Source organism: Pituophis catenifer, unplaced genomic scaffold (genome assembly GCF_029215685.1).
Source record: "Pituophis catenifer annectens isolate HBS135680 unplaced genomic scaffold, rPitCat1.0.hap2 SCAF_1, whole genome shotgun sequence".
In the NCBI taxonomy this organism is placed as follows: Eukaryota; Metazoa; Chordata; class Lepidosauria; order Squamata; family Colubridae; genus Pituophis; species Pituophis catenifer.
Genome location: NW_027256881.1, coordinates 290,283,578 through 290,301,479, shown reverse-complemented (window position 1 = coordinate 290,301,479; position 17,902 = coordinate 290,283,578). Strand labels below are relative to the sequence as shown.

At 35.4% G+C, this 17,902-nt stretch overlaps 1 protein-coding gene across 3 annotated transcripts in view; it reads left to right on the top strand.

Moving 5' to 3' along the window:
• Positions 1-17,902, top strand: part of NOVA1 (NOVA alternative splicing regulator 1) — a 147,630-nt gene that overhangs the window by 86,488 nt on the left and 43,240 nt on the right. For all 3 annotated transcript variants that reach the window (XM_070931358.1, XM_070931357.1, XM_070931359.1), the window contains one exon: positions 8,169-8,335. In XM_070931358.1, the coding sequence (XP_070787459.1) occupies positions 8,169-8,335 (167 nt within the window). The remainder of the gene's footprint in view (positions 1-8,168; positions 8,336-17,902) is intronic.

The window sequence follows — 17,902 nt, the reverse complement described above, 5'->3', positions numbered from 1 at the left end:
AAATGTATAGGGTCACAGGTGGCCCTCCCGAGCTCCGGTTTCGCTGGCAGACGGTTGCAGGAGGCTGTCGCAGCCGAAAATGAAGCTCGGGAGCCCATTTTCGCTGGCAGAGTGCTTGGGCCACCACAGGCGCCCCTGACACGAGTGATGTTGAGCTGGCCACGCCCACCATGACTACGCCCTCCCCAGCCCCCTGAAGTCAAACACAACCCTGATGCAGCCCTCAATGAAATTGAGTTTGACACCCCCGATATAAACTGATGATGCTGCAATCTCCCTCTTTCTTTGGTTTCCCAGTATTCTTTCTACCACAACCTAAATCTAAACAAAGCATTAGGCTTCAGTAATAGAATACCTCTGGAGTTTATAAAAGCCAAGGCCATTGTTGGAAATATTTATTTATCTTTTTATTTATTTGTCAAGCATGTATAAGATAACAGATAAAAGTATAAACATGATTATAAATACAGGAAATGGAATTATGCTTGCAGCTGAATTAGCTCTCTTATTTCAATTAATCTATTGTCAATTAATGCCACATTTTTCAATTAAAAGAATTGTTAAAAAAATAGGATGATCAAAGTGTCTGGCAGGCACCTTTAGTATATCAGGAATTGGTACCTTATGGATGTAAACTGTGGGCCCGAGTTACGGCAAGTCCACATTATATTGCATTATGCACATGGTGGACAGGGGATAAATATCTTTAGGTTCACAATTCACTATATTGCATTATAATGTGAGTATATTTTACTTTTATCTTGTATTTTTGTTATTAAAAAAACCTAGAATTCTGAATTCTAATCTGAAACTTTGCAGTACAGAAAAGTTTGATTTGAATGTAAGCTTAATGAAATTTCATTTCTTTTGTTTTGATACTATTCATAGCGTTCATCAGTTTAAGTGCTGTTTATGTTAGTTTCCAATATCGTCTATGTAAACTGATATCTGTTTTATATGAATGTTTTGTCTGCTGATCAAGAAAGAGCAATTGCATTAGCTACATTGATCAATCCACAATGCTTCTTATCATATAGTAGACAATTAATACTTCATGTAAAGACTCCCTAGTGCACTTGTTCAGAAATAGAGCACTTAATGCAGGAGCCACAGGAGTTCTACATCGAAAGAGAGCTTGCAGAAAGTAAAGATAACAAGAGAGAGAGGGAGAGAAATAAACCACAAGGAAATTGCATCCATAGATCAAGTTAATTTATATATCAATAGTCGTGTTTTGTGCAGAATATCTTCTAGAATAATGCTGCAATTTTTTGAAATAGTTTAGATAACAATTACATGTGAATGTGTGTGTATACACACATAAACAAACAAACAAACAAACAAACATATCTCACAGTTTAGTAGAGATTGCTGAAACCACATCTTTAGAGAAATAATTCTATTTAAAATTACATATTGTTCTACTTCAGTCAATACATATTTTATAATTCAATCTCTCTGTTCTTATAGATAATATGTAATAGTAAAGAAAAGAATATATTTACCTATGTATCCATAATAATTAAAGGTATATTTTCAGTTATTAAATTATATCTTGTTATATATAATGTTTAAAAAATGAAAGTAATTTAATAGGACCTACCCAATTGTTCAGGAAGTTAAATGTGGTGGCAGGTAGCCTGTACCTTCAGTTCTGCTAGATTCTATAGAATTAGCTCATCTAGTTGTATATTCTGTATGGTTTCCTGGGAGGGCTCACATCAGCCTTATTGTATCTTAGCAAGCATAGAATTGACCAAGAGGAGTCAAATTGAACTTCAATTTAATAAAAGTGAAAGAGACTTCCCTTTTATTAAAATAAAATTAAATCATTATAAAATCATTCCCTCACACACAGAAAAACTGGAAATCTGATTTCCTCAATCAGAAGCTTATACATGCTTTCATAGTAGGTATCATTGAGGTTAATCGTTCTTGCATCCGGGTAAATATTTGTAGCCCTCTGCTAGGCTATGTTAGTTTTGTCTGTCTTAATCCATGTTTATTCTAGCTTTTCAGTACTACTTGGTATTGAAACATGAAAATTCTAAGACTGGTATAATAGAATTTGGGAAATGTTTATGGATTCAGTAAAGTGTATCTATTTCAAACATTAACACCTATGGGCATATATAGTTAAACATTATTTTTTAAAATAGGAAAAAATCAGTGGAATTTTAAAATTCTAAAGGATATTCAAAGGAGACTCAGTGTGATATGGTAGTTATGGTGCTGGCCTAGAAACAAGGAGACTGAGTACTAGTTCTGCCTTAGATATGAAAACCAGCTGAGTGATTAAGGGACAGTCATTGTTTTTCAACTAAATCTACCTCACAGAGTTGTTGTGGGAAAAATAGGAGGAGGAAAGGAATTAAGTATGTTCACCATCCTGAGTTACTTATATGGGATTAAAATCAAATAAATAAAGCATCAAGAATGGCATTAAAAAAACTCTTAAAAATAAACAGCATAATTTTTAGGATGAAATGCAATATTTTCTAGTAAGATATGAATAATGTATCATACCAAGTTCATAGGGCCTTGAGTAATGTCCCAGCCTACAAGAAAAGTTTCCTTTGTATTCTTAAAAAACTCAAAGGGAGTAACACAAAAGAAAATGAGAAAATAAATATTGCACCAGGAAGTAATGGAATTTTAGAATGGTGTGGATTAGTTTATATATACTGTATATATAAAATGGTATAGAATAGGTAATAAATAATAAATTTATAATACTGTAGATTCCAGACTGGAACCTAAAGTTTAGAGCACTGTGTTTCAGTATGAGCTGCGGTGGTGCAGTGGTTAGAATGCAGTACTGCAGGCTACTTCTGACTGGCGGCTGCCTGCAATTTGGCATATCGAATCTCACCAGGCTTAAGGTTGACTCAGCCTTCCATCCTTCCGAGATGGTTAAAATGAGGACCCAGATTGTTGGTGGCAATATACTGACTTTATAAACCACTTAGAGAGGGCTGTAAAAGCACTGTGAAGTGGTATATAAGTCTAAGTGCTATTGCTACTTGCAATTGTAGTTCAGATGCTCTTGGACAAGTTTGTGTCTTTCAGCCTAACTGACATTGTTTTTAGCCTAAATTTTTGTTGTTGTTGTTAGTTGCGAAGTCGTGTCCGACCCATCGCAACCCCATGGACAACGTTCCTCCAGGCCTTCCTGTCCTCTACCATCCTCTGGAGTCCATTTAAACTCACGCCTACTGCTTCAGTGACTCCATCCAGCTACCTTGTTCTCTGCCATCCCTTTCTTCTTTTGCCCTCAATTGTTCCCAGCATTAGGCTCTTCTCCAGTGAATCCTTCCTTCTCATTAGGTGTCCAAAGTATTTGAGTTTCATCTTCAGAATCTGGCCTTCTAAAGAGCAATCAGGGTTGATATCCTCTAGGACTGACCGGTTTGATTGCCTTGCAGTCCAAGGGACTCACAAGAGTCTTCTCCAGCACCATAGTTCAAATTCTCAATTCTTTGGCGCTCAGCCTTTCTTATTGTCCAACTTTCACAGCCATACATTGCAACTGGGAAAATCATAGCCTTGACTATACACACTTTTGTTGGCAGGGTGATGTCTCTGTTTTTTAGTAAGATATCTAGATTTGCCATAGCTTTCCTTCCCAGGAGCAAGTGTCTTTTAATTTCTTGGCTGCAGTCCCCATCTGCGGTGATCTTGGAGCCCAGGAAAATAAAAATCTGTCACTACCTCCATTTCTTCTCCATCTATTTGCCAGGAATTGAGAGGGTTGGATGCCATGATCTTAATTTTGTTAATGGTGAGTTTCAAACCAACTTTTGCACTCTCCTTCTTCACCTGCATCAAGAGGCTCTTTAGTTCCGCTTTGCTTTCTGCCATTAGAGTAGTATCATCTGCATATCTAAGGTTGTTTATATTTCTCCTGGCAATCTTAATTCCAACTTTTGATTAATCTAGCCCTGCCTTTCTCATGATATGCTCTGAATATAAATTAAATAGGTACAGTAAGGCAGTGACAGTATACAGCCTTGTCGGACTCCTTTCCCAGTTTTGAACCAATCAGTGGTTCTATGTCACTGTTGCTTCTTGACCCGCATATAGGTTTCTCAAGAGACAAATAAGATGGTCTGGTACTCCCATATCTTTAAGAACTTGCCACAGTTTGTTGTGATCCACACAATCAAAGGCTTTAGTATAGTCAATGAAGCAAAAGTAGGTTTTTTTTCTGGAACTCCCTAGCTTTCTCCATGTTCCAGCATATGTTGACAATTGATCTCTAGTTCCTCTGCCTGTTCAAAATTCTGCCTGTACTTCTGGTAGTTCTCAGTCCACATCCTGCTGGAGCCTAGTTTGTAGGATTTTGAGCATAACTTTACTAGCATGTAATATGAGTGCAATGGTGTGGTAGTTTGAACATTCTTTGGAATTGCCCTTCTTTGTAATTGGAATGTAAACTGACCTTTTCCAATCCTGTGGCCACTGTTGAGTTTTCCAAATTTGCTGGCAAATTGAGTGTAGCACTTTTACTGCATCATCTTTTAAGATTTTGAAAGCTCAGCTGGAATACTGTCACCTCCACTAGCTTTGTTATTGCTCAGACTTCCTAAGGCTCATTTGATTTCACATTCTAGGACAGTGATGGCTAACCTTTTTGCCATCGCGTGCCAGGAAGGGGGGAGGGCAGGGAGGTCGCACACGCACATGCCCACACCCATAATTCTATGCGACCCACCCACCCACCCCCACTCACCATGCTCCTGGCACGCAATGGCCCAGAAGGCCCGTTTTTCTTTCTCACCTGGCTCCAGACCTCTCTAGGCCTCTGGGGAGGGCGAAAACAGCCTTCCCCACCTCTCCGTAGGCCAAAAATGGCCCGTTTGACAACCTCCAGTCCCATCGGAAGCTGAGCTTGTGTGCCCACTGATATGCTTACGTGTGCCACCTGTGGCACGCGTGCCATAGGTTCGCCATCACAGTTCTAGGATGTCTGGTTTGAGCTCAGTGTCCACCCCATCTTTGTTATCAGGGATATTAAGTTTATTCTTGTATAGTTCTTCTGTGTAATTTTGCCACCTCTTCTTAATCTCTTCTGCCTCTATTAAATCCCTGCCATTTTGGTCCTTTATCATACCCATCTTTGCATGAAACGTTCCCTTCATATCTTCAATTTTCTTGAAGAGATCTCTGGTTCTCCCTATTCTATTGTTTTCTATTTCTTTGCACTGTTCATTTAAGAAGGCATTCTTATCTCTTCTAGCTATTCTCTGGAATTCTGCATTCAACTGGGTGTATCTTTCTCTTTCTCTCTTGCCTTTTGTTTCCCTTCTTTCCTCAGCTAGTTGCAAAGCTTCCTCAGACAGCCATTTTGCTTTCTTGTGTTTCTTTTTCTTTGGGATGGTTTTAGTTGCAACCAATTGTACAATGTTGCGAACCTCCATCCATAGTTCTTCAGGCACTCTGTCTATCAGATCTAATTCCTTAAATCTATTTGTCACTTCTACTGTATATTCATCAGGGATATGATTTAGTTCATACCTGAGTGGCCTAGTGCTTTTCCCTACTTTCTTCAATTTAAGCCTAAATTTTGCAACGAGAAGCTCATGATCTGAGCTACAGTCAGCTCGTGGTCTTGTTTTTACTGACTGTATAGAGCTTCTCCATCTTTGGCTGCAGAGCACATAGTCAATCTGATTTCTGTGTTAACCGTCTGGTGATTTCCATGTGTAGAGTCATCTCTTGGGTTGTTGGAAAATAGTGTTTGCTATGGCCATTGTATTCTTTTGACAAAATTCTATCAGCCTGTGCCCTGCTTCATTTTGTACTCCAAGGCTAAACTTGCCTGTTATTCCGGTTATCTTTTGGTTCCTACTTTAGCATTCCAGTCCCCCAGGATGATAAGGACATAGTTTTTTGGTGTTAGTTCTATAAGGTGCTATAGGGCTTCATAGAACCAGTCAATGTCATTCTCTTCAGCACCAGTGGTTGGGGCATAGACTTGGACTACTGTGATATTGAATGATTTGCCTTGGATTCGAACTGAGATCATTCTGTCATTTTGGGGATTGTATCCCAGTATTGCTTTTCCTATTCTTTTATTGGCTATGAAGGCTACTGCATTTCTTCTGAGGATTCTTGCCTGCAGTACTATACCTGATGGTCATCTGAATTAAATTCACCCATTCCTGCCCATTTTAGTTCACTGATTCCTAAGATGTTGATGTTATGTCTTTTCATCTCTTGTTTGACCACATCCAGCTTGCCTTGATTCATGGATCTTACATTCCAGGTTCCTATGGAGAAAAAATCTTTATAGCATTGGACTTTCCTTTCACCACCAGATGCATCCACAATTAGCGTCCTTTTGACTTTGACCCAGTTGCTTCATTCTTTCTGGCGCTACTAGTAATAGCCCTCTGCTCTTCCCCAGTAGCATATTGGACACCTTCCGACCTGAGAGGTTCATCTTCCGGCGTCATATCTTTTTTCCTTTTGGTACTGTCCATGGGGTTTTCATGGCAAAGATACTGGAATGGGTTGCCATTTCCTTCTCCAGTGGATCACGTTTTCTCAGAGCTCTCTGCTATGACCTGTCCGTTTTGGGTGTCCCTGCATGGCATAGCTCATAGCTTCATTGAGCTACACAAGCCCCTTAGCCACAACAAGGCAGTAATCCATGAAGGGGTAGCCTAAAATAGTCCTTTATATTCCTTAGAGTCAGCGCTTATAACAAATAAGTAAGCATATTGCAAGAAAGGTTCTGAAGACTGATTCATTTCATGGAGGCATATCACACTACATAGAAGAACAAAGTTTCTCACAGAGGTGCTCAAGGAGGGCCAATCTGCATGTGCTGTACATACAGAGAAGCCGCTACTGCTGAACAAAGTGAACTAGTCAATGTAACCTTAAGCAGTTATAGGTACCTTCATTTTATTTACATTTATTTATTTGTTTGTTTGTTTATTGTTTGTTTGTATGTATTTCCATCTCCCTCAGAGGGGCTCTGAATGGTGCACAATTTAATCAATAAAATTAACATTAAAATCAGAATTAATTGAAGATAAAAAAGTTTTGAAATCATAAAAATAACAAAAAATTCAAAAAATTCAAAAGTGGGTTGTTAGCAGTTGTTAATACAAGCAGGAAAGTGTTCCTATGGGGCCAGTCAGCCCCACATTTGTATGGGTCTCTCTGTTCCTCAGGTTGCATAGCCAGATTTTGACCCCTTTGGACAAGGCCAAGAGATTGGGGACTTTCCTCCCCTGTGAAGGCAGGATGCTCCACAAAGAGCCTTGGTAGTACAGTGGTCTAAGACACCCTGTTATTAAGCTGGTTATTAAGACCAGCTGCCTGCAATTACTGCAGGTTCGAATCTCGCCAAGGCTCAAGGTTGACTCAGCCTTCCATCCTTTCTAAGATAGGTAAATTGAGGACCCAGTTGTGGGGGCAATAAGCTGACTTTGTATAAATATACAAAAGGATGAAGGCTATTGCTGAGCACATTGTAAGCCGCCCTGAATCTCCGGAGAAGGGCGGCATATAAATCAATTTAAAAAAAAAAAAAAATACAGGAGCAGCAGCAGAAAAGGCCATCCTCTTAGATGCCACCAGTTAAAATTCTTTGGCTGGTGGGATCTGCAGCATACCTATCCTGCCTGAACCATGGGCTGATGTAGGATGGGCTGATGTGGTGGGGCAAAGCCAGTTCTGCAGATAGCCTTGATATAGGTGTTGACTAAATCCTTGAATTGGACCTGGAAGCGAAGTGGTACCCAGTGCATTTCTCAGAGCAAAGGTGGTACATGTGTCCTTTTTTGGGCATCTAGTATGGCTCACATTGCAATAGTCCAATTGATAGATGACCAGGGTATGAGTGACTAAATGGAAAGGCTCCCTGTCTAGGATGAGGTGTAACTGGCACACAACACAGAGTTGGGCAATATTTATCTAAATATATCCACATTAATACACTCATCCCCCAAAAAATGTTCAAAAAAATGCCCATTCTCCGTCCTTGTGCATTAAGCTCTCATATCTTAGTCATTGTGCATCACAGTATAATCTTTTCACGAATTGGTTATTTTGTTCAAATTAGTTAAACTGCTAGGCTATAGTTTGATTAGTTCCTGCATATGCCTAATGTTTTAAAAGCAAGACAACAAAATGTATTTTATTTGTTTCTGAAGGTACGACAGAGCGGGTGTGTTTGATCCAGGGAACAGTGGAAGCACTAAATGCTGTGCATGGCTTCATTGCTGAAAAGATACGAGAAATGCCTCAAAATGTGGCCAAGACAGAACCAGTTAGTATTCTGCAGCCTCAGACAACCGTCAATCCGGACCGCATCAAACAAGTAAGTTGTTTGTTTTTTTGAGAGAGAGAAAGAGAGAAGAATAAGATGGTGTTGGATTAAATATATTGCAAAAAAGCCTAAGCAATTTACAAGTAAAGCAACCATAGTGAATATATTTTGCATAAGTATGAGAAACTTCAGCATTTCTGATTTTGAAACTCTTATTTCATACTTTCCATTCTGACATTCATCTCCTGACTTTGACATAAACTGGAAATCCTACAGAATTACTACTATGTAAGAAGAATAAGTGCATTTATATTTATGCTGAGAGAGAGAGAGAGAGAGAGAGAGCACAGATCAGTAATGTTAGAATTTGTGCTGCAGTTAATTTCATTAAATTTGGAAAGACAGTTGAATTTCCACCATTTAGCCTAAGAAAAAGATAGTAGCTCTATTTTTTTTCCTGCTCAAATGGAGTGAGATTACAAAAAAAACAAAAAAAACCAAACCTTGTCTGTTAGATGATTATCACTAAAATTCACATTGCAAAGGTTTTCAGTTTATTTTCCTAAGTGCATATCACTTTTTTTGTTTCAGGGATGTGAAGAAAATTGCTGTGATAATGGCTGTATGGAGTAAAATATAAATAAGACAGGCTGAGTTTTGTGCTCCATGAAAGGAGTTGGCAAGAAATAACTATACCCTTTCTTGAATATAGAGGAGTTGATTGTTAGGTGTTGAGGCAAAACTGGACTTTTCTGGAAAAATATTTGTTATAACCTCAGGACAAGCACAGATTTGATGGAGCAAATTATAAAAGCATTTGTCTCCCAAGATCTGGCTACTGCCTTAAGTTGCTGTTAGTGAGATAACTAATGATGGTATGATCACAAGGCAGAAGACAGACTTAACACTTAATCCAGTAGTTACCTTACCACCATTCCCCACTGTGAAGTGTTGTATTAGTGACAACAATCTCCATGACTTCTGCAGCAGTACCACCAGTTGTAGCTTAGAAAAATACAAACATATGCACATACACATAAATGTAGGTTGGTATATGCTTACCTGTCCCAACTATATTCTAGTATTGCAATCAAATCAAAGTAAGTTTTATAAAAACTAAGTTTATGTATATAAGAAAGATGCTACTTATTATAATAAATATAAATTCTCTGCTTGAAAATAATTAATTCTCAACTGAGAATTGTTAAAAGGGCAAGAGACATATACAGACCTTCTCCTCCAAGGAATTTATTTATTATTTCCAGAGTAGTTTTCCATAACCCTTTCCAAACTACATTCCCACATACACAGGTCTTTTTTTCATATTTTTAAAAGTTTAAAGTTTAAGGGTTAAAAGAGTAAATTGGCTACCTTACATCTCTGTTATATTTAAGGAGCAATTATGTTACTTAACCCCAACTTTCAGATACTACAAACATGGAAATAAATGGAAACTCCCTCCCCACAACCAAGTTCCCACCCCCTGATTTAGGAGGTATTAGGCAATTAAAGAGGAGGCAAGACACTCTTAATATAGAACCAGTGATTAACCTGTGGTTTATATTGGTTACATTAACATGATATTACCAGTAATATCTCTTACAGCTTAAAAGAACACTTTCAGCAGTCTAACTAACAAATGAAATTACTTGAAATATTAACTTTTCAAATTAATTAAGGTCACTCAAATTTGAATTTATCTTCTCAACATTACAAAAAAGATTTAATTCTAAGCTTAAAGTTAAACATTTTTGAAGTACTTCTGGTATTTTTCAAATTTTGATTAGATGTAATCATTTTAAATACGTATGCTACCTTTTCTGTTTTGCTCTTTGTAACAATTACATACTAGATGGAAAGGTAGAAAATGTTTTTTTATTCTTTCAACTTTTTCCAGGTGTAGCTATTTTTAAATCACTTCATTAAGTTAGCTAGCTGTAAAAATGCTTTAATGTTTTGTTTAAGAATAATTAAGGATAAAGGATCATTCTACTTAAAAATCTCATATACTTTGTCTAACAATTTTCATGAGTGCTATTCCTTTCTGATTTTAAAAAAAATGAATCCTATTCAGTAGTATGTTTAAAATCTGCATTACTGGAGTCAACAATTTGAGCCTTTCATTGACTACATATATATAGTTTACTATTTTCTTATCTCCATTAATAATCCATTACATTTAAAATTGATGAACTCAGTTTCCAAAAAATATTATATTTGACTGAACTCATGTCATAGAATATATTACCCATAATATATCATAACATTTTCTACTATTGGAGATAATGAAGATGCATAAAGAAAAAAACCCCTCTCTCAGTTTATCCCTAGTTCTATACTATTATAAAGATGTTGTTGGGGATTATTGCAAGAGCGAGCTGTGTCAAACTATATTTTTCCTCTTCATGCGTCCTGGCAATTTCAGCCACTTTTATATATTTAACTTTTACTTGTCAGGAAACAGGACTGAATGATGACATGATTTTAAAAATAGGCTTGTCCTACATGTTCTACAAAATTATATCTATTTAAATGGATTTTAGATTAGAAAGAGTTGAGTACTTGGGAGAAAATATATATACATGTTGAGAAAGCTGAATAGAGAGTGTTTTTTCAAAATACTGGCAGTAGAATGATATCATCTTATGGTAATGATAATTTTAGTTATGGAAAGCATGCAGCTATCATAAATACATAAATTTTAATGTGTCTGATAGTTAAGATATACGTAGGACTTGTTTATTACAAGTCACAAGTTTAGATTTTTTTAAAAAGTTTGATAAATTCAGGGAAGATAGATGTTAAATGGCTCCCAAATGTAAAAGCTATAGGTGTGTCCAATATCAGAGAGTAGCCCTCTTACTACTATTTAGTGGAAAATATCAGCATAGGAAGGGAGCCTCCATATGTTATTTGTTGGCTTCTAAAGAAATATTATTATTGCCAAAATGTAAACTATTACCCAAGAGATGAGCTCAATGTGACAGACATTTATATTAATTATCTATAACGGGGGTGTCAAACTCAAGGCCCGGGGGCCGGATCTGGCCCGGGGGGTGCTTAGATCTGGCCTTCAGGGCCACCCTAGAAACAGCAAAGGACCGGCCCACAGTGCTTCTGCCCGTGAAAAAGAAGCTCAGGAGGGCCGTGTGTGGCCCTCCCAGGTTCCATTTTCAGCTGCAATGGCTCCTGCCACCGTCTGCCAGTGAACTTCATTTCACTGGCAGAGGGTGGCAGGAGGCCAGCGCAGCTGAAAATTGAGCTCTGGAATCAGTTTTCTCTGGCAGAGCACTTGGACCACCACAGACACCCCCGACACAAGTTACGTCAAGCTGGCCACGCCCACTCGACCAAGGTCAAACACAACCCTGATGCGGCCCTCAGTGAAATTGAGTTTGATACCCCCGATCTATAAACTAATCTTAAACATTTCAGGCTAGTACATACTTGCAGTTTTCTTTTTATTAAGAACAGGGAAAAAATGTCTTTGTTAAATCATAGTTACTTGATAAAAAATAAGAGGGTACCATATATTATTGTATCTTATATTATTGTATAGTACTTTATATTATTGGATTACAAACGCTCTTAAATAAGAAAAAATGGCATTACATAATTAAGAAATTAACCTTTTGCTTCATATTCCATACATATAGTGAAAGGTAAATTCAAGTTTCATCATACTTTACACTTTTAAATAATGATTTATTATTTCATTTGGATAACTGGTGGATTATTTCTGTTTACCTTCTTATTCCTTAATAATAGGAAAGAAGTCACCTATAGATTGATTACAGTTTATTTCAGATAAAAAATATACCTTTGTCATAATAAATATTGTGAATTTTCTAGTAATTAAAATATTTTATAACAATTTAATAAAACTTTTTTCTTAAAGGTTCAAATGGCTTTAATATGTGGAAGTCTCACAAAAATGTTTATTAAGTATAGAGCTCATCATTCAAAAACAATTTATATGATCATTCTATTGCTACAGAGGGAAACCTTTTTATAAGTATATAGAGGGAATAAATATTTAGAGACTTTTTTTATTTCAATATCTATCAAAAAATAAACATAGAGAATAAAAACATAGCTTTGGTAAAAGGTAGCTAAAACGGATTGAATGTCTATGCCACTGCCAAAACAGATACCCTTAAAAGTGAATTAATTCTATCGTAACTTTTCAATCCCATTGCTAAAAGGTCTAGCAATGCAAGAATTTTCCTAATGCAACATGTTAGTTTTTAAAAGGATTTTTTTCTTCTATATAAAGTAATTTGTTAAATCGTTTCTAGCTTTCGTTAGGCTGATGTACAAAGTATTTATAAAAAGCAATAAGCATTTATCATTAAACATGATTTCTGTGTGTGAATGTATATGCATGCTATTATATTCAATTTTACATAGAAATGATAGCTTTTTATTTAGGATAATTTGCATAAAGCACTACTAATAAACACAGCAAATAAGTCGCTTTATTATCCAATATCTTTTTTGTCATTTTTGTCAGCATAACTTGCAAACTGAAAAAGCACTATTTGTTAGAGCAAAAGTCTGACAGAATTTTTATGCCTTTTCTTGGATGGCCAGATTCAGGGTATAAGCAGCCTCCTGATAGAGCTGTTGATTGGTTTACCTCAATTGCCTATTAGCTCCACTGCTCCCTTGCCACTTGTTTGCCCTTGACTTAATTCTCTTGCTATTTTCCTGCTATTCTAATTTTCTCTAAAACCAGTGATGCATTATTTTTTCTATGATCACCTGGCTTTGCAATCTTATCTATCTATATGTGGTCAAAATTCAATGATTTATTTAAAAACTGAAACCCTCCCCCCCCTTCTCCAAATTTTCTTTATATGCAATATAGTGTGATTTTGTTGTTTACTTTTTAATTTAGATTTTTGGGTTTTTTTGTTTTTGTTTTTTCTTTAACATGATTTTTAACAAGACAACTGACTTAGTCCTAAATTGGGAAGCATCAAGCAATTTAGTAAAATGGCAAGAAAATGCTTCAACACTCACTTTTCAACAGTCTTACTTGTTTTGAAATTATTGAAGAAGAAATGTTTCATTTTCTTCCCTAAGCAATCACAGTACTTTTTTTTTTTTTTACATTTTCTATTTCCAAGATGCCTGAATTACAGTGCTGTCCTAAGCAGGGGCACCATTATATTTGAGGGGTCTCTGAAAGGTGTCTTTTGAAGATCCTAGTTCTTTTACTCTGATTTCTCCTACTCTCTGCCTGTAAATTTATGTTCGGCTGCCAGTGTTCTACTTTTCTACCTGGCAATAGAATTCAAGGCAACACATACTTACTAACTGACAATATAAATCCTAAGCCAGGTGTTCAGTACACCAAAATTCAGTGATTGAAGACTTAACTGGACAATGACTCGTTGGAAGAAATATATATTTTAGAGAACAGGTTTGCTAGAGCCCACACTGTTCTAGGCTTTCTTCCAATATTTCTACCCAGATACCTATCTTTGCATATAACTCTTGTTTCTATCTTGTGAAAAATCTATAACCTAGATATGATTGATTCTATTTTTGCCTGGTGAGTGCTTTGCCCCATCCTGAGAACAGCTGTCTTTCATGAGTTTAGTTAAATTTATGTTTTTCATTTTCTTTTAGTCAATTAGATATTTCTTCCTCTCTTCTTGTTTGTTCCTTATTCTTGCTTGTTTTGTTTACTATTTAATACTATTCTGTCATACTTACTTTTTTGTCCCTTTTATTATATAAGCATAGCTACTCTTGACTCACTGACAACATTCTTCCATATTTCCATTTGGGGTATGTTTTATTAACATTCATCATTCTATATTTTACTGTCTTCTCATAAATCGTTCTGTTTCAGCCCAGAAGTCTAAACCAGTCCAATTATCTAGATTCAAGGTTCTGTTAAGTAATACTGCTATTGATTAATATCTTAGTTTCTTAACCAACATTTGACTAACACTAGATTATTTTTAGATGGAATGGATCTATGTATTTCAAAAGGAGAAATAACCTAACACTAGGAGAAATTTGCTTGGTCAGGTATAATTCAGAAGGAACTTATAAAAAATAAAAATATAAAATGAATAGATTAAAATTATTTGTAAGGAAGACTAGCATCAATAAGGAATTTCCATATAAACAATATGCAACCTGTTACTTTTGTTTTTCTGCGGGAGAATATCTTTAAAATGTCCCCTTACCAAATATCTAGAAGAAGTTGTAAGGACTGAAAGTGACAAGATTCTGCAAAGTGGCTGATGAAAGAGGTCTAAGTTACAACACTGAGCCAGCATGCATTGGTCCGGATTTCAGTGTCTACCGTAACTGACCATCTATATAAATATAAAATAAAGGTTCTCATATTAACAGCTTTTGGAGGTTGGGGGAAGGTGAAGAGGATAGGTTCAAGTATCTAAACACAGAGCATGGAGCCATGATAACAGTTTACTTAAAAAAAAAAAAAAACTCTTCAGAAATATCCAGAAGGCACTCCCGGTATGCATGGACACATGTGTATGTATAGGTTTGGGAAATTTATTTTAAGATAGGAAAGAACAGGTTAAGAAATTAGCAGAATGCAGAATATGGGATTCTTTTAAAGAGATTTAAAACAAGATAAATTATGATGCACAATGTAGGAAGCATGCAAGCAGATGTCTTTCTTATTCCCACAATAAATCATTACATGCTTGTTAAAACATTTAATTTAAAAAATTATAGTATTTTACTAAAGATCAATTTTACTCTAATTCTATTTATTCTAGTAATTTAATGGGCAGAATTGCAGTTCATTTATCAAGCTTTTGTGTTAAAGATGATCAAAACATATAAATCAATAATTCCCCAGCATGATCCCCTATGTATTGGACTACAATTTATATAAACCCCCACTAATAGCTTTCTTATATGAAGTTGTTAAGAGTTATAGTCTAATATTTAAGAACACAAGCTTTGTTTTACTAACCAGGGGCCTGGTGGCGCAGCAGACTAATAGCCTGTTATTAACATTCAGCTGCCTGCAATTACTGCAAGTTCGAATCTCCCCAGGCTCAAGGTTGACTCAGCCTTCTATCCTTTCTAAGGTAGGTAAATTGAGGACCCAGTTTGTGGGGGCAATAAGCTGACTTTGTATAAATATACAAAAGTATGAAGGCTATTGCTTAACGCATTGTAAGCCGCCCTGAGTCTTCGGAGAATGGCGGCATATAAATCAAATTTAAAAACAAAACAAAACAAAAAAAAAACAAATAAACAAACTCTATAATACAGTGGCAAGGTTAAATTAAGTTTTAAGATGATTGGGTTTTTTTGGGGTTTTTTTTGCCTGTCATTCTCTCGGTTCTAAAAACAAATTATAGACATAAAAGCAATTCCAACTTAATTTGCAAATCCCAACAGAAATTATACAATGAATTTTTATACTTTTTACTGTGGGCTAACTAACATGAGTATGGAGAATAAACCAGCTGCCTTTATTTTTCTTCTGCAGTTTCCTTCTTCAGAAAAAAAGAGATAAGTTTGAGTAAAGTTCTCTTAATAATAATTAAACAACATATACGTGCATACACACATACACAGAGAGAGGAAGAGAGAGAGAGCTGAATTCCTCTTTAGTAGTTGCTTTATTTCTAGTTAGCTATTTACTTTGTTAAAAGAGGGAGATTTCATCTGATGTAATTTTTGTTCAATTTTTTTCCCCTAAGCAATTACTTATCACTTAATTTGTCAAGTATCAGAATTAAATTCCTTCTTCTAATTGTGTTCACATTTATTCTTTAAAAACTGTAGCAAAAATTGTCAGTTCTAAATATGTCATTCAACAGAGGTTCTGAGAATAAAACTTTCAGATCATAACTATTGCCATAAAACTGTTTCATCAAAACTGCCAAGGGTGAACCCTTCTGAAGCATCTATAGCGAGAATGACAAAGCCTAAATTGAACTGCAATATCATTTGAAAACTTCCCATAATCTACTTAAGTATCTTTCTAGTAATCCAGTTCTTCAGATTTCCCTCTCCTTTTTGTGGAAGTAGACAGGCAGACAGACATTTTTATATATGTTTACACACACACACACACACACACACACACACACACACACACACACACACACAGGGTGTTCCTCCTCTGCAGTTTAGTTTCAGGAAAGAATCCACAAAAGTCTTGGTTGTGATTCAATTTCAAAGTAGTGAAAAAAACCTTCATATATTCGTTTCATCTTATTGCAGCTAGTTTTATTGTATATTATTCAGGACCCTGTACATTTTAATTGTTTTATTGTCAATGAATTAGTACTCAAATAGTTAGCATTTATAGAGTTATCTCATAGAATAATTACGGAATTAAAATGTGTGTCTAAATCCTTAATCAAAAAAGCAAACTTGCCATCATCTTGCCTACCCAAATGGCTGTTTGATGCCTAATATTGCATTTTTCACATTCTTCATTGAGCATTATGGTGTCACTGAATTATGTGTCATTGAATTATGTCTTAATTCAAAGAAAACAAAATTGTTTCTTGGAGAAAAAACGAAGTCCTCTTCTTGTTCTGTCTTAACTAGTGTTACCTTGGTTGAATATTCTTATAAGTAACACAACCTATTGACAAGGAAAAAAGGTGGGTTTCCTTTCTTCACCCTAACAGTTTTCTTACCTTTTAGAAAAGACCCTTTTTAGGTAGTGGCAATAACCCATAAATATGGTTTATTAATGGACCACTCTTGAAGAACAATAGTTTCAGGTAAGCTATTTTTATATCTTAATATTTTTATAATATGTGATTGTCAGTGGAATATTTTATGCAGTGGACGTATTATCTTAATTCATTTGATCTGAATTCTGATGCTCTTTATTGGGCCATTTCTATATCCACTGCTTCAAGAATGGCATAGGGTTTGATCTAGAGTTACAACGGAAAAGTGCATATAGCAGGGCCTTCGACCAGAACTGTCTTTTAATAATGTAAGCAATATTCTAATCATACCATTGATGTTTTTGTAGAATTAAGGTAATTAAGTTAAATGTCAACATCTTATTTGTTCTGCTACTATAAATAGTTAGGGTTTTATTTTAAATAGAATTGATGTTTCAATAATTAATTAGTTAATATATTATTTCTAATCAATTAAAAGTGTTCCAAATTAATCATTTAATGAAATATAAGATTACACGAAATAGCAGGTGACTACCAGTATTTTAAAATCTTTTTTTCTCTTCTCTTATATAAAGGAGGAATACCTTATCTAAATTATTTAATTTGATATATAATTGTAACATCTAAAATACAATGTTACTTCAGAAATATTGTGGCTATAAATTTCACGATAATAAAATATGTAAAACTGAGCAAAAATTCTTTAGTCAGCTTGTTATTCTAATGTTAAGGTAATTTCATCCGAGAATAATGATATTTGTATTCTAATTCTATTGTAACTCATGATAATGTTTTTATTTGGTCTTATAACCAAGGATAATCCATATGTTTCAATGGTGAAAAATGGATGGCATGTTTTGCAATTTTTCTAATTACAGTTTTGTGGATATTTAGACACTCTTCCTTATTATATAATGAAAGATATATTAGCAGCTTGGTGTGAAGCATTATTATCATA